The 18020-nt window shown below is 43.4% G+C and overlaps 1 protein-coding gene across 1 annotated transcript; it reads right to left on the reverse strand.

Moving 5' to 3' along the window:
* Nucleotides 1-1593: 1593 nt before the first annotated feature.
* On the reverse strand, nt 1594-5503 carry amy2a (amylase alpha 2A). Its single transcript, XM_041948635.1, has 9 exons — nt 5336-5503; nt 4587-4733; nt 4146-4343; nt 3811-4041; nt 2931-3064; nt 2576-2798; nt 2350-2471; nt 2089-2214; nt 1594-1783 (listed from the first exon to the last, which is right to left on the reverse strand). Exons 1-9 carry the CDS (start codon nt 5501-5503, stop codon nt 1594-1596), a joined length of 1539 nt encoding a protein of 512 aa, XP_041804569.1.
* Between the last annotated feature and the right edge of the window lie 12517 nt (nt 5504-18020).

Here is an 18020-nt window from a genome sequence, read left to right on the forward strand (position 1 = left end):
TGCGAACTGCAAGGACACATTGCAAACCATGTGACCTGTCTTCTCTTCTTCATTTATCGATATGTCTTATTCTATCCATGAGACATTAAAGAATTTCCCAGGTTTTTCTCTGCTCATGGGTCACGTTGCCATGACAACGGAGATGAGCTGAGTGTTCTGTCAGGCGTCACCCTTGCTGTCTCACCTCTGGTGGCTAGCACTCCAGTGTCACCGGTCCAGCGCTGCTGACAGTGGCTCAGTAGGTGGGCCGGGAAGGGACAGGGAGGAAGCCAGGGTGACGGGACAGGGAGACAGGCGGAGAGACGGAGGAAGTGAGGGTGGAAGATTTGGCTCACTGGCCCTCTGGGCCCCAACGCTGCCCTAATGACGGATGCCAGCGTTGCACTCAGGTGAAACTGAAGTGGCTGCAGTGTGATGGCAAGCAGTCGTCCCAGTGGAGGAGAAGAATACACAATAGAGGAAGGACACTCGACGGCATCGCAGCTCTTGTTCAGGACACTCACTGGCCGTGTAGCCGTCTGATTAAACAACATCAGCTGACCATTGGTTAAATTACTCCCGAGCAGTGAGCGTCTGATCCATGCACAGCATGCATGCATTTCTCTGAATGTTGCTGCACTGTACACAACATGTAAAGAGTCTCCAGCCGTTACACAAACACACGAGCAACAGTGGAGGGAATGGGCTCATCAGTGTAAGCTGCAAACATTAGCATGTCTGGCTAACTATCTTACTACTTACAATGTTATAGCATTGCTGACAAAGGCAAGGGGCATGCCGTGCAAACGACACTACACTTATAGGAAAATGTTAAAAAGTCAAGCCTTGTTTTCAACCTCAGGTTAATAAATTGAGAAGTTAATTACTGTTCTGGTCATTTTTACAGTTTATGCTGGAAGTCTTTTGTGTTGAAAGTCTCTGACAGCCTATTAGCCTTTCACATACTGAGTAACCTCTCTAGATGGCAGCACGACAGTCGTCACTGGAAGGGCTTTAAAGGATGCTGAAGTGTGAAAAACACTCCCTTTTGAAGGGATGACAGTCAAACAGTGTCATCATATAGTTCCTCATGTCTGATCCAACCACATTTTACCAACAGATGGACAGATTTCCTGCATATGGGTGATTCATGTATGTTGCCCTTTAAGTTTGAAAGTGTAGACTGTATGCATTGACATCACTTTGCATATGAGACAACTCTCTTCACATGACAGCTGCTGTGAATGGGGAGAACAGCTGATGGCACAACAAGCCTTTACAAAGTTATCAGGAGTATTGTTGACTCTTTTTAACCCTTTTTCCATGTGAATGCATCAATGGCAGATGCTGTATTTTCCTGCTGTAGTTTTGTATTTTCCACTTTGGAGGGAGTGACTGTTGTGATGTGCACGTACAGTGATTTTAGTGCATAACCTCAGTAGAAAAGTAAATTACCAAACATTCCCATGCATGTTTTTGAAGTGACATAACTGTTGCAACACTCCAACTTTAAAGTGGACAAAAACAAAACCGTGGAAAATAATCAGATTCATCAAATCAAGATCATCATTCAAGTTGGAAAGAAAGGTTTATTTGCATCTTTGCAGGAAGTTTTTACAGCTTAGAGTCAGCATGAATAGCAACGAAGGGGTCCTCATCAGTGTTGCTAATCCAGAAGTGGGCGCGGCCGTCGCCTCCAACAGTGATCTGCTTCCCAGTGCACCTGCTTCCCTCCTTCTGGCCGGAAATGACGTCACAGTAGGTGCCACCAGGCATGCCGGTGTTCAGGGTGACATCCAGGTTCCTGAAGGTGAAGACAGGGTACACACTGTTTTTAAGAAACCTGCAATCTCACAATGAAACTGTAGAATGAAGAACTTATTTTGCTGTAGTTTCTGCAGAAACTAAAGGAGAGAAATGTATTCATTATTTGGTGGAAGTTTTTGTTTGTGTGTATTACAAGCCAGAAATCCAATGAACATTTGTTACTGATGGTGTTCAATCTTCAATCTTTCAGTCTGCAGGATGTTGAAATGCATCTGCATTCAGTCCTGTATGCTTGTTTAATCTGGATATTGCGTGATTTAAATTAGTAATAAAAATCCTTACCAGTCATCGTTGTTGAAGACAATGAAACCGCGGTTACCACGTCCAAAGGCAACCTGGTTGCTCTGATTGTCCCACCAGTTGGAGTGAGGCTGTCCGTTGACCACGTTGCGGAAAGCAACCATGTTCCTAAAGGACAGATGTGACACAATTAAATTAAATGCATAATTTGTATGGTTTCTACGCCCATACGACCAGGCAGAAGTGAATGAGCTCTGTGTGTAAGATCAACAGTTCCCTGCCTCTTGCTCTCTGAGGACTCACTTGATCTGACGCCATCTGTGCTCACACACCCATCCGTCTCCACAAGTCTGGTCAGCGTTGATGGGAACAGCCTTGGTGGATCCATCGCCGTGGCTGGGAGGGCCCATCCAGTCATTCTGATCCTGTAAGATAATAACGGACGAATGAGTTCAGCAAAGAAAAAATGAATCCAAATGCACACTACACATGGCACTTTGTCATTATTTCTACTTAAAAGAGACTCTACCTTTCCATTGACAAAGTTGCGGTTCCAGCGGAAGCTAGACATCACCCTGGTTACTCCGTAAGGGTGGGCCAACATGTAGCCCACAGCCATCTTGTAGAGCCTGGAGTCCCAGAAGGTAACGATGGATGCACCACCAGCGCCGTGGCCTCTCTGGTTGTCGTGGTTGTCGACGAAGACAAGGGCATTGCCGTTGGGCATGAAACCCCATCCCTCTCCCCAGGTCCTGCACGCAAGAATACAGATTTATCAAAGATGAGTACATTTGTGAAACACACAAGCTATCTCATGGTTAAATAAATATTCTAACACATCAATTGGATGTGTGATTTAGGCACACCAACAGAAATGCACATACTTGGTGTAACTCAGCTTCTCGCCGTTCCATTTCCTGAAGACAGTTCCCAGTTTGGCACCATATTTGAACTCAGTCACCCTTCCCAGATGGAAATACTCTCGAGAGCCGATGGGTTCGCCTCCCAGATCAATAACCTAGAGGGAAATCAACACATAATTCACATCATCCATACTATTCGTAGCAGGTATGGTTTAGATTAACAGCACCATGTCAGTGATTTGTGGAGTAATTTAACAAGTAAGATGTTTTGATTCGGCCCTAACAAGAACCACGTTTCCACTGTTAAACATCCATGCTGTTAGTGAGTGCACTTTTTTTTTTTTTTTTTTAGATCACAGGCTGCTTTTGTGGCGTACTGCCTCGGTGTTTTCAGTTTTTTTACAGTTTCAGTCTTACCTGTGTTTACCTCCTTGTCATCTACTGTGAATATTAACATCTGCTCCCGTGCACGTGTTTGTGTTTGTCATCTTGATTTCTGCGCTCGTTTTCCCACGGCTCTGCCGACTGCTGTTTTCGGTCATAAATACTGGTCATGTGGGCGGTTAGAGCTCATCTAATCACATGCTTGCATGTAGATTTCAGCTGGGGCATGTTCAATCATGAGCCTGAATGCAAATCGGTTTCACTGGCAGCAGTGTTTTTTTTTTTATTAGTTTTTTTTTACTGTATGTTTTCCTGCAAACCAAGTCAGAACTCCATCCAGCCTTTGGTTTCAGTGAGATACCAGTAAAATACAACTATCAGCCGCAGGGGTGAGCTGAAGTGATGATGTATGCATCTGCACTGTTTGTCCTTAACACTACAGCATACGTATTTAGTGAAATGTGTTGGTTGTGTGGAAATTGAGCAAGCTTCTAAAAGAACATTTTGAAAAACCCACCTCCTGGAAGATGAAGGGTCTGGAGCCAGCGGCGAACCACTTGGTGTTGAGGTTGTGCAGACGTCCATAGACAGCGGACAGGTCACCGGGCCACATGTGCTTGCAGGCATCCACTCTGAATCCAGCCACACCCATGTCAATCAGCTTGTTCATGAAGTCGGCCACCTTGCTCCTGACGTAATCTTTCTCCAGGGCGAGGTCCAGCAGACCGACCAGACGACAGTCACGCACCTGGAGTGGCAAGAGCAAAGTTTTACAAGTCCGAAAATGGGCCAGGTAATGGTAAAAAGTTAAAACTCTGCTGTTCCATCAGTGTTTCTGAGGACATTGATTACCTGATTGGCATCGCCATAGCTCTCAATATTGCCGCTGCCAGTCCTGCATTTCTGGTCATTGAAGTCCGACCGGGAAAAGGGGACAGTAGGGAAGTCCTCCCTCCCAGCACTGAACCAGCTTCCACATGCAGAGTGGGTTCCCTCTCCACCCCCGGAGCCACACATGTGGTTGATGACAGCGTCCACATAGATGTTGACCTGTGGGTAAATACAGTATTGTAGGTGCAACAAAACCAATCAACACCTCCCTTCTGCACTTTCACTCCTTTTCTTAGCACCTACAGTTCATCCTAAGGTCAGAGGAAAGTGGCATAGCTGCACTGCTCACTGCTGGTTTACTGTTATGTTGCTGGTCAAGGAACTACTACTACGAGGTGCTGTCAAACATAGAAGAACATTGTTCCGTGGGCCTGTCTCTAATTCACTGTTGCAGTATTTTACCCCAACGTTGTTGCATCTGGTAATCATGTCTCTCAGCTCGTTCTCATTGCCGGATCTGGAGCACAGGTTGTAGCCGATTGGCTGGTATCTCTGCCACCAAGGCCTCCAGGGATTGTCGAGCCTGATGTGCTCATTTGGAGGGGAGATCTGAGGGAAGAGAACGAAGACGGTAACTCTCACCTTTAATACAGGAACTGTCTGCAGACAGCAGATTGTTGTTAAATGGGTTTTTACTGAGTGAAAAATTTGTTATTAAAGGTGCACTCCAGCGATTTGACATATGAAGTTCATCACAATGAATACTACTCAGCTGTACGTGCATCTCTGGAGGAGTTGTCTAAACTTAAAAAGAACTGAAGGCTGATTGCATTGTGGGAAATGTAGTGTTCTGCAGCTTAATCCATATCAACCCAGTATATCTCTTTTTCTGCTGTTTCTTTTTATTAACGTATCTCCTGAGAGTCCTCCAAGTTTAAGGTGCAACACTAAATCACCAGAGTAGCCCATGAAATGTAATGTGTAGGAGACGGATGAAAAAGAGACACTACTGTTAAAGGTTGTATAAATGGAAAGATCTGTATTCTGAGTTTGTATGTTATCACAGCCTAAACAGAAGAGAATCAAGCTGTCAATTTTCCAAATGACAGCTTTTTTGAAAAATCTGACCCCTTCTTTTTAGATCTTGAAATAAGGTATCGCCCTCCTCCTCTAGATTTAAAAGCTACCCACCCATGTTCAGCCATACATACCTGAACTCCACCAAAGCCATTGGGAGCCAAGTAGCGTTCACACTCTGCAGCGATGTCCGCCCAGCGCCACTCAAACAGGTGGACGATGGCGGTCCTGCCGTGCTTGGTGTGAGGGTTGTGCTGGGCGAGGCCGAGCCCGAACAAAGCCACCAGAATGAACAGCTTCATGCTTTCCCTGGATGAGAGAGAAAACCACACTCACCTGCTGCCTCGCTGCCACTATTTATGCTCATTTTCTCTCTCGCCTGGACCAATGAGAGACTGGCAAATATCAGCAAGGAGGTTAAACAGGTGCTTCTTTCTCACGGCTTCCTGCCTTGTTTCAAAACTACTAAAAAAAATAGCTTTGAGGATATGCGCCAAGGTCCTAATGCTTTCTTATTCATTTTCTGACAGCAACGTATCTGTTAACACTGAACGTTCTGCTCTCTGCAGGTCAAAACTAACTGAAACGCATACTCAGCAAACACCAAGATTCAGCAGCAGCACCAGCCCACAAAAATAAGTCTCTATATATAGATATAGATAGAGATATATAAATAACAACCATCTTCAGTGATTTGTAAAATTCCTCCTGCACTGATTCAGATGTAAAAACATGAAACTAGTGTCTTAAACATCTTACCTCTAACACTATGGACGTTCAGTTTTATCCTGCTTGTTTATTCAGTTCAATAACCGTATGGTTCTGCAACAGCCAGTTTAAACTTACCCTGAGTTACAAAACGGAGTTGCAAAACATTGATCTGGAGCGATCTATTTTGGGAAAAACAAATAAAAAGCTAAGGCAGGTTCATTTAGATTCTGTATTAGTTTTTTTTATGTGATGTGTGTGTGTGTTTATTGGGGGATTGGGCCTACGTGTCGCAGAGCAGTTTCTCTTTACGTTCCGCATATTTTAAGTTTATAACGAATCAAACATGTGAAGTGACTGTCCTCGATATGAATTTCACAAATAGTCCTAAATGATGAATATCACCAATAACAGTGAGTTCAGCTATTGTCCAGGAGGGAAATAGTGTATCTATGTCACATTTTTATGTCATTCTGAATGCAAAATCTTTGTATGGAAACATAAAGTATTCCTTGGTGTACCACTCACAATGTGTACAAAATTATGCCAAAATTGCTGACAAGAAATTGAGGTTCTATGATCCACTCATCAGGTCTTACACCTGAAGCCAGAACCAGTCAAATCCAACTTTATTTATAAAGCACATCAAAAAACAACAGCAGTTGAATAAAAAATGCTGTACCATAAAACAGCAAAAACAACAACTATTCTCATAGTTAAAAGCCAATCGATAAAAATGTGTTTTAAGATGGGATTTAAAACCAGGCAGTGTGGGGGGTCAGCCAAACATACAGAGGCCATTTGTTCCAGAGTCTCCTCTGTGCTTCAGCCCCGATCATGGGACAACCAGAAGCAACTGGTCAGCTGAGCTGAGAGAGCTTGATGGTGCATGTGGTTGTAAAAGGTCAGAGAGATAGGTTGGAGCTAGCCCATTTAATGATTTGTAGGCAAACATTAACACCTTAAAATCAGGCCTAAAACGTACAGTAAAAGGAGGCCACTACTGGGAGATGTGCTCTTGCTTGTCTTTTTCTGTTAAAAACACAAAGGGGCAACATCTGTGGGACAAGCTGAAGATTGCATATGACCAATAACGGTCTGATGTATGACTCGTGTGTGCACACAAAAAACATGTTTGCACCATTTCCCACACGTGAACTAGCATTAATAAAAGAAGGATGTTCACACCTCAGGCATACTTGAGAGGCGGAGCAGGCACGAGAGTTGATATGCAACCAGATGCTTAACAAAGTCTCTGCATCAATATATGGGAAATTGTGAGAGTGGAAATAAGGCATGTGCACATGTGCCCATTTCCACAATAACTGAGAGTTATAGAACAGATTCAGCCAAATGATCATAGCAGTGGTCAGATTTACATTACTGATGTTGTCTCCCATACACACACACACACACACACACACACACACACACGCACACACACACACACACACACACACTAAAAAAACACGTCAGAGGTGCAGCAGTTGCAAAACATCCTTGTATAACTTCACAGTGTCGTTATCTGCTTCTCATCCGCAAAAACCAATACAGATAAGATAGAAAGACACTCGAGCTGTATATGAGGCCAACTTTGTTATGTAAAACAAGGTGAGTAGAGCAGCCCTGACAAAACACAAGCATTTTCCCACGAGAGGCTCCAGTGAGACCCTGCCTTATGTATGTATGTATGTATGTATGTGGGTAAAGGGTCATGCTGGCAGTCCGGGTCAGCTCGGGAGAGACATTAATAATGTGATGATCAGATGAGCACTTCACTGGTCAGATTGTATGATATTCAACAGTTCCTTATGCTTCCACTCTGTTCTATTATGAATGAAAATCAACAGAATGAATGAGTTAGGTATTTTAGAGGAATGCATTGGCCTCTTTCCTCCACCACATTTATTCAACCAATGTACTTTACAGTCAAAGATTGGAGATGTGAAACGTCGAATCAGTTCATAAATTCTGTATCACTGCAGATGAAAGTACGGTTTATGAAGCTGCTACAATTAGCTCTACCTTGACAACATTAAAATACTGCTTACATGTATGAATAAGTGATAACAGATGATGTTCAAATAAAAACATTGGGCTCTAAATGGTGCTATTTGAGTGAGTACTTTTTTCTTCTGATACTACCAAGAAAATTTCCTTTTAATACTTGCTACTGTACTTTGTTCAGTAAGGTATTTGAATGCAGGACTTTTACTGGTAATGGGTATTTTTGTGTGGTTTTGCTACTAGTTAGTACTGAATACTAACTTACCCATTGACAGCAGCATGAATGCAACACTACATGAACGTTTGAAGCAGCAGTTACTGGACTCTCAGAGACTGCAGATGTAAATGCTGTTTAAATACAGTGGGTTTTCATATGTTTTGAATCAGCTCATGCACCACTATTCCTCCCAAATCCCAAATGCAAATTTCTTTTATTGGAGTTTTATAACAGTTTGTTAATAAGAGGACTAACCTCTCTGAGGTCTGACTGACCCGAACCATACATAAGCTGATGTTACAGTCTGTGTCCCTTTTTCTGTATGTGTTTGTCTGACTTTTTGGGAAACATGTTATATGTCTTCATGCTTGGTCCATATAACATAAAAACCATTTCATTTTTCCTTATTTTGGTGTAATATCAATGCTGTGTGGTCATTTGCAGAGTTTGTCACCCTAAACAACCACTCAGTACTGAAGAAATATTTAGCTTCAGTGCAGTCAGAAGAAAAGAAATTAATGTGCATTTATTATTAGTATTTTTACACAAACAGCAGCCTATTTCAGACTCATATAAAGAATGAAGACAATTCAAACAAGGGATTAAAATCACGCTAATTCTGTCCAAATGTGGAGTCATGTTAACAGTCCTGAAAGCCTCCTCATGACACTGGTACATTATCACTGCCAGTCTGATGTCAGTTACTATACAACTCTAGGCAGCATGTTATAACAGTGGTGGGAAGTACTTTCATATAACAACAGCTCCCCCAATGGTTCTTGAGAGAAACTGCTCCATTTAAAACAGCATATACACACTGTGCATGATTCTGTGTTAACCGTCCTATAACAACATCTTTCCCTTAAGTAAGTATACTAAAATTTGTATGTACTGGTATGTGGATATAATTTCTTTGTTCATATTTAAATTAATTAATTAGCTTTTGATTTATCATATAATTGGGAGGAGTTCTGTGAACAACATCTTCTGCATTATCGATTGCATTCTGCATTGTCGCTCAACACATACAACAAAACTGCAGCAAAGTAGCATCCAGAGGGTCCAGCTTCCACAGCGAACAACATAAAAACGTATGTCCCCGCGTCCCTGCGGGGGCACTGCGTGAAAGAGGGCAGTAAATGCCAGACTGTTGGTTTGTGTGCGCTGAAAGCTTTTGTAAATAAGGCCCGGTGTGCCTCATCACGCCTCATCCCACCTGCTTACTATCTGACCCAGCTCCTGCCCCTCCAGTCCCCCCCCTGCGGAGAGTGTGTCAAACAGACATCTGCCCTGCCTTACTGGGTTTCGTTCCGGGTCGCTCCCCCCAGTGAGTCTGTGGGTCGCCGGCTTGTAAAAGTGAAGGGGCCCTGACACGTTTGTGGTGGAAACACTCACTAATAACTCATCTGGGTGCAGTCGGCGACACATAAGGACTAAAGGGATAAAGATCTAATTTTACAGTGCAGGTTTGTTCTTAGGTTGGGATGCTCTGTGAACTGTAGCAGCACTGTTCTCTGCTGTTCTTTGAAGCCAACAAAATCAGACCAACACATGCTCAGAGGCATCAAAAGCTGCATTTGTGAAGCTTTATTTGGACATTAAAAGCTGAATCCAGTTAATTGTGAATATGAAATTACCTGACGTTTGCTGAGGTAAAGCTTTGCTCTATTTCCAGTCAAAACAGCTCAAACTATTTTATTTTATTGTTTTTAAAGAGTCCTGCCTCACATGCTGTTAATGGCTGGTGGCTACGCACCCACTGCCCAAAAGCCTGATGCCCAGAAACCTCCCGAACACAGCAAAATAAGAAAATATAGGTGCACACTTGTGTGTCGTAAGTGATGAGGGGTGGGGGACCATGTGCCTCCGAGCTTATCAGTGCCGTCATGTTTTTCTACAGTTGCCTGTTGCAAAACACGTGGCAACCAGTGCTGGTTGTAACGTCTGTAAAATGATGATTCCAACTATCTTTCTATGGAACATGGGTTTAAACTCCGGGAATACCGTGTTTTTTACATGCATGTCCGTCACTGAGGGTAAATACCCTGTATTACTATAACATTGACACCATGCAGACAGGCTTAGTAGATTTTTTTTGTTTAATTAAGAAAACCTAAATAAAAATGAATGCTTTGTAAATAGATAGATGATGCAGACTTAGCTACAGTTAGCTCTCAGGCTACCAGCAGAACCCCTTAATGCTTGATGCACAGGAAGGAAAACACTGTGTTCACAGTCAGAGATAATAAAACTGTTGTGTTGTCACTAAAAACCTGCTTGAGCCTACAAATAATGCTGTGGGTATCAATAAAATCTCATCAGCTCCCATCTCTTTATGAGTCTATACATTGCCTCTCTGGAAAATCCTCCTCATGCAGCCTTTAAATGTGCAATAACTTTTTTTGGCCACTTTGGGGCAGCAGAAACGTTGTCACCATGACATTGATCTGAGATGAAACAGTGAACTTCTCAGCAAGCAGTTGCTTATTTACGTTCAGCAGACACGTAACAACATCATCACTCATCTGCTTTTGGTCTCAGACAACCCCGGAAGGAAACATCTGGCTCTTTGGTTGCAAAATGCTGCCAGCCCGTCGCTAACTGTGTCTGTGTGCTGTTTGGTGCTCAGCAGGTCGTGTGCAGGAGTTTTTTGGAGCTTTTTTTTTGCTGAAAACAGGTGAGAATTATGTTGTGAGAAACTTGAAACTTGCCATAAAGCTCCATAAAGCTGAGAGGAGCTGCAGATTTGGGCGATAATTCTCTTCATCTCGACCAGCGGTGTCACATTCTTCACATCGTCGTTTGATGCGGTGGTATTATAAAAACACCGCTTTAAGGTTTCTTTTGAATTCCTGGCATGAGGTTTCCATCCTAATGACGCATCGTGCTCTGTGGGAGGAGATGTCAGGAAAGTTAAGGCCCTAACTCACTCACATTTTCCCATGGGCCCCCAAAAATTCCAGTCAGACCAAAGACCTTTCCTGTATGGACAACACAGGACATACCTCCAGAGGCGATGAAGGGTTTTGGGGACAAAGCGTCCTTTCACAGCTCGAGCCCTGAGAGCAGGTGAAAGGAGAGAAGCCGCCCCTGCTTCTGTCATGGGAAAGTGGAAGAATCGTAGCGAAAGGGGGGGGGGGGGGGCTGGAGGGTTGGCTGGAGAAAGTAAGGACGAATGAGCGAGAGATAAAAAGAAAAGGGGGTCAGCAGGTTAGGAGTAAAAGAGAAAAGAAGAAGAAGAAGAATGAGAGGTGGGTGTGCGGTGTTGGCTGATGACAAATGAGGAAAATCAGGGTGAAGGGGGGGGCGCTGCTGTAGTTCAGGGCAAATGAGGAAAAACACAGAGGGAGCGAGTGGAAAAAGAGAAGGGGGAGCAAAAAACGTGGAGGAAAAAACGTGCAGCTGATGGAAGGATAAGAAGCTGTATGTACCTCTTCTTACACCTCGGCTCGGTTTAAGAGCTGCTGGTGTGCAGACAGAGCACGGCACGCTGGAGCTCAGCTAGTCTCACTGCTGGAGATAGTGCTGCAGACACAAAGCGAGCAGGGCTGCATTCAGCACAAAGCTGCAACACTCACTGCTTCTGGAAACGTAAAAATCCACGTGGCTGAAGGGGCGTCAAACGACAGCTCTAACCACATTCACGGCCCGGTAATAGTGTGATGTAAAGCATTTGTCGCTTCACTGGGTGCTGCAAAAAATTTACTGCCCCTAGCTTCGCGTGGCTTTTTAATGATCCCAGTAATGCCGTCAAGTGTACTAACAAGTGTTTCTCGCTCTGACGAGAAGTGTGTCACCACATTTTTCCCTTTACGGTTTTAAAGTGTTCAATAAATGAATCGCATTTTGGGATGTTTTTCAGGTTTCCTTAACTGAACTGGGCATATCAGGGAGGAAAAAAGTCCCATAAAGTGAAATCCAGGGGCGCTTCCAGAGCAGAGCTTCAGCCCAGCGTCCTCCTTTTACTTGCCATGATGATATGTTGTGCAGATGTTGGGAAAAGCTTTCCATCTCACTGCACAGAATAACAGCAGCAGCGGAAGTCCCCCAGGAGAGGTTCACGCTCTGAAACCTGCTAATACACACACACACACACACACGTGCACACGCATGCACGCATTTGCAGACTTGAACTCAAACACCTTTACATTTTTAGACAAGTCATGGATTCGCTCTTTCTCTCACACACATGCTCTCCATCCAGCCTGAGAAGACGCTTCTTGTAGAGACACATGCTTCTCACATTGAGACATTAAAGAGACACATGTAGACAATAATCTTGACCATCCGCATTACAGTGTTTCGCAAATTATTTGTATCAGTGAGTCTCACTGCTTAGTCTTCCTGCTTTAAGCAGGACAACAGTCATCTGGAATAAAATGAATAAATATATTTTTATAGCATATATATACATATATAGGAATTAATTAAGAATCCTGTGTTTGTCTGAATGTAAGTCCAATATTCACGCTCCTTTTATCCTCATTTTGCTCTCCAACAACTCCCGAGGGAAACATCTGGCTCTTCAGCTGCTGAACGCTCCACTTTGATCACCCGCTCGTCGCTAACCTTTTCTGTCTGCTGTCTGGTGCAGAGCAGGTAGTGTGCTGTTGGTTTTTAGAGCTTTTTTCCACTGAAAGACAGCCTCCTGCCGCAGTCGGAAACAAGGCTGAGAGTGAGAGTGAACCAAAACAGTGAAGTGGTAAAAGCAGGAGAATGCCGAGCATCACACCTGGTTCTGTGTCACTTCAGAGACGTGACGCACTGTTAATCTAAACACAGTGATTGTGGCCGCTTTAAAGGGATTCTCCAGTGAGTTGCTGTTACACTTCCAAAAAAGGTCGTTGGACTCTTTTTGTTAGACCCTCCCTGCCTGATAAACACACACCACACCCGGTTCAGCTGAAGACGCAGCCATTCTGTTAGAAATAAACACATTCTCGTGCCTAAACAACTGAACGGGACTCCCAAGAGGACATATTTAGAGTGCCAGGGATAGGCGTTTTTTTAAAGTCAACAGCGCCTTTTGATGGAGGGGAAGGGACATGAACAGCAGTCTCCTGGGTGACTGGGTCCTGGGTTAGTCTGGCCCATCCAGATGCAGACTTTCTTGCTCTTTACACCATGTCACGTGACCTCCTTTGCCTAATTACTACGGCCACTAGCGGTCAGGGCCTCACAGTAAACGTAGATATGAGTTGTAATAACAGGGTGAGGTCGTGTAGCATATGCTGTCGCCTCAAAGCCGAGCCAAGTCTGAGGACATCATCAGGGTTTTTTCTCAGAGTTTAGAAAGCTGTTGTGCTCCCCATGACAAGTAAACCAATCCTCATTTGCAAAACAACTAATTAATTACTAAAATTTAATTAGACTTTAAAAAGATGCAAAAAGAGAGGTTCATTAACATAAGATCAAGTCAAATATCCATGACGATGTGTGTTCGGTTCCAAGTCATGCCATGAGTTTGCATACGATCTCTCTTCACTGTCACAAAAGGCCAAATTTGCCTCATTTCCAACTTTAGAAGAGACATGCACGAGAAACAGAACACAAAAAATGAACTTTACCCCAAAGACATGCTATGCAATGCATGCCTTCAAGTGAACGTTAATAGGTCTTAATAGAGGGAATGCCGTCGTGCTGCTGGTGACTGGAAAGTTCACCATAAAATTACAGATGGAGTCAATTTTATGATCCTCTTTCACAGTAGTCAGCGGGAAATGAGAGCTTTGCTTTCATGGGCATAAGCTGAGCAACAGTTTTACTGTGAGGAAAATTCCCGAGCTCCCCTGTACTCCTGAAATGTTTGTAGTTTCTCCTCCTCAGACATTTGTTACCTTTTATACTACAATAACAGAGAATTGAAGGGTGCCGAGTTTCAGCTGTAGGGCCTTTGGGAAAGACTTGAATCCACCCACTAACCCTTGTTTTCTGTGATTTCCTCCAACTAGAATTTCTAGATATTTCTGAGGAATGTGTATGATAGATCTGCTTTATTGATTTTAAGAGCTATTTATGTAACATGTAAGAGGAAAGCCTGAGTCAATTCAAGCTTAAGATAAATCACTTTTGCTAAAAAATAAAATCTGTGAATTCTGAGAGAGCTGCAGTAATCCCTGACTCTCTCCCACACCTGACAGCCTTTTCCATACCACTGCTGGCTCTGAGATCAGCCTTTGTTTAGCAGAGCTCTGCTCCTCCACACCGAGAAGGCAGCGTCGTGAGAGCAGGCTTGGTGATGGGTTAGAGCCGGCAGGCGTCCTTCAAACAACACAACATCGGCCTCGCTTTGATCAAACACGCCCTGGAGTCCCGCCTCGGCCTCAAACATGTCCTGCAGTATCGCTTCAGTCTCACCCTGCTGGCTATCTGTAGCTGGTCTGGCGATTTCAACAGACACCAGAGTCCACTAAACATAAAGTGAGCATGAGGGACCACTGCTGTTTGAGTATCAAATATTTCGCTGTATGGAAATTTATTTAACTGGCAGCCAAGCAGCACCTCAGAAAGCTCAGCAGATGATGAACATCCTCGCTAAACTGCAGCAATGTGCGGGACAGATGTCTGTCTGAGGCACAGGAGGTAGCATTACAGCACTGGAATCAGCTCTTAAAACACTCCTCTCCCTCAAGAAAAAATAGCAGCAAGTCTTTAAAGGCGAAGACGCGGTGCTGTAGGTCTCAGGCTTATACTTAAAGAGGAATAATCACAGGTTGTATAGTTGGCACGGAGAGGGAAGAGGCCGGCAGTAAACCTCGACCCGATCTCACACTAATGAGCTTTTGCGTAAACGCGCCGAGCACCCGTTGCTCGTCCTCGGCAGACTCGATTTGTTTTTTGGTCGTAAACTGTGTAGTCCAGGATTTGCCAGATCTGTCCAAGCTCCTGTCTTCAGCTGGCTGCTTCTCTCAGCTCGCTGCCATAACAGTAGCCAAGAACTACCTCTGTGCAAGGCAATGGCATAGACACACACACACACACACACACACACACACACGTGGTGGACTGGGAGGAAGTGGGTCAATAGATCTCGTCTTACATTAGAGAATGACTTCAGCGACAGTGTGTCTTTATTTTACCTCTTGTATCAGCCACAAAAACTGAGCGGTAAACTTCAAAGGTGAATATTCGCAGCTCGTAATCTACTTCACACGGAGCAACACAGGAAGTTTTCAAAGTGTAAACACTTGTAACTCATAACTGATGGCCTATGTGGGAGGTATCTTCAGCTGCAACCCTGATTCCAAAAAGTGATGTTGTGTGAAACATAAATACAACAGAAAGTGATAACTTGATCATTATTTTTGACATATACTCAATTGAAAACAGCACAAAGACATTATATTTACTGTTTGACCTCATCAGCTTCATTGATTTGTGTAAATGCCTGCTTATTCTGAATTTAATGAGCAACACATTTCAAACAAGTTGGGACAGGAGCAACAAAAGACTGGGAAAGTTGTGGAACGCTCCAGAAACACCTGTTTGGAACATTCTACAGGTAATCAGGTTGATTGGTAACAGGTGATAGTATCATGATTGGGTATTAAAGGAGCATCCTGAAGAGGAGATTACCACATGGACTCATGAACACTTTGTAAAACCGCTGTTGGTAAACGCAGCTCATGTGCGAATGGTTGCATTCTGTTCTTATTTATGTTTTACAGTTTTTCGGAACTGGGGTTGTATTAATCTTTCCTACATCGTACCTCCCTCTGTCCTGTGTGTTCCAAACACATGGTGTACTAATTAAGAAACAATGTCCTCTTTCTTAGAGAGACAGAGGGAGAAACGGGGAGGGAGAGGGGGAGAGGAGGCAGACGAGTGAGAGACAAGGGGGGGCGGAGTAATAAAGCACATCCCTTTTCCATATTGAAAGACGTTTAACCCAGTTTTTCATGTGAGAAAGTGAAGCAGTATCAGGGTGCATGAAAATAAGGCACGCTGATACTGTGGACAAACTGCTGACGAATAAAAACAAGGTATCCATGTCAGACTTGTGTCAGCAGATCAATGTGAAAACCAGCTCAACACATACATCATTCTGCACAGCGATACATGCATTAACAATAAAAGACAGTTTGTCCAATTCATTCATTTAATCATTTATCAAAAGTAAGTTTATTCCTTTGTTAGCTCAGTGTTTGACATGAGCACAAATCATGCAAACTAACACTCAGCACTCAGTCAGAAACCTGATGCACGCTCTGTCTCTGACTTTCATTCAGTGAAAACTGTGTGCGTGGCTCACACTTCGATGCAACTCTTCCTGGATGTGTGCGTTCAGGTTTTCACTGACAGACGGCGGATGTTCAGTTTCAGTGCTGTGCAGAAAATATGACAGGATGCTTAACTGAATTTAAACCCACCATCAGTCCTAATCATCCTTCAAGCCTTCATCGCTTGTGCTGGCAGGAGGTTGGCAGCAGGGGTGGATGGATGATCGGTTCAGATGACGTCTCTGCAGCCTGGTAGAAAACGTTGTGACTGGTATCAGGTCACACTGAGAATCACTGGTTTAGAACATCTCTTAAAATTTTAAAGTAGGGATTATAACCCTGACTCAATAAGATTTTTGTCACTTCTAATATTTGTTTTAAACTGCTCAGCGTATCGGTTTTGATCAGGATAAGATTCTCCTCCGTCTTCTCCTCCTTCTTATACTCCATAAACCAATTAAAAAGACACTAAACTATGTGACAAATGCCTTTCCACAAAAATGAACTGAGCTCGTAAAAAGTTGCCAGTTTGGAGATACAGGGTTTTCACAGGACAAAGACTCATTTTATTCCTGTACAACAAGAGTTTCGCTCGCAACCTTTTTCTTTTTTATTCCCTTTTTTTCCTCCTCGTGCATGAATACCTGCATTGTCCACAATAAAGTGTGGATGATTTGGCATGAGTCAGCATTTTTTTTGGTTCATCAAGACTGGTTTAAAATTCGTCTGCGACTTTCGTCAGAGTAACGAGTCCTTAGCCAAAACCTTTTAGGGTCAAATACAAAAGACTCTTTGGTTGCCTTTTATACTGGGTGAAATATAAAACAACAAAAAAGTCAAGTTTGAAATTGTTCAACTCTGATGAAACAGTGGAAACACTGTAGAGTGCACATAGCAAAAACAACACCACACACGTATCCATTGCCCCAGTGCATGCTGGGAGGATTCCCAACACACAAACCTTATGTAACTTCAATCACATGATCAGCACTCAGCCAATGACATGAAAGCTGATCATGGTTTCCACTCCCATCTCATTATCATGATGATCGTTATTCTAAAATAAGAGTGCGCTGTAACTCAACATAACCATCCAGAACTGACAATTTTTATATATTTTTTATATTTTCTTATATTATATTTTCTCCTTTAACCATCCTGTGACCCCTCAGATTGATCTTGTGACTCCTTGTAGGGGTCCTGTCGCCCAGGTTGGAAACCACTGCTATATGTCGGCCCCTGCATGTTTTTCTCAATCCCACTGTTAGACCAGCATTAACACTAATACTGTCATCTAATAATCTTTATATCTGATAATCGTGACAAACACTCTCACTGTTTTTCTTGCTCGTACTTTCTTCAAGCCCTCACTGCTGTTTCTTCTCTCTCTGTATGGATTTCCATATTTCTATAATACCCTTGCAAATGCACAGCAGCACCATAAACCTGGCCAGAGCACCATTTGGCTGTGAGAGTGGATGTAGACGTAGAGGCCCTGTAGAATATCCAGGAAGTTAATGTTGGAGGACTTCCATGAGGCATTCTGGAAAAATCTAATTCCAGCCAAATCAAATTAGAACCTCCAGAGTTGTGAGAGTCTGCAGCTGAACGTCCAGCCTGTTCCTGGGTGTCTATTATCTGCTCGTCCCAACACACACCACAGTCACA

This window comes from Chelmon rostratus, chromosome 12 (assembly GCF_017976325.1).
Source record: "Chelmon rostratus isolate fCheRos1 chromosome 12, fCheRos1.pri, whole genome shotgun sequence".
Classification (NCBI taxonomy): domain Eukaryota; kingdom Metazoa; phylum Chordata; class Actinopteri; order Chaetodontiformes; family Chaetodontidae; genus Chelmon; species Chelmon rostratus.

What these genes read in the sequence shown, in the direction of transcription:
- amy2a (XM_041948635.1), bottom strand. Translation starts at nt 5,503, where the DNA reads ATGAAGCTGTTCATTCTGGTGGCTTTGTTCGGGCTCGGCCTCGCCCAG. An exon ending in GAGAAGCTGAGTTACACCAA is followed by an intron (nt 2,799 to 2,930) that starts GTATGTGCATTT and finishes TCTTGCGTGCAG; the next exon opens with GACCTGGGGAGAGGGATGGG. An exon ending in GCAACTTTGTCAATGGAAAG is followed by an intron (nt 2,472 to 2,575) that starts GTAGAGTCTCTT and finishes ATTATCTTACAG; the next exon opens with GATCAGAATGACTGGATGGG.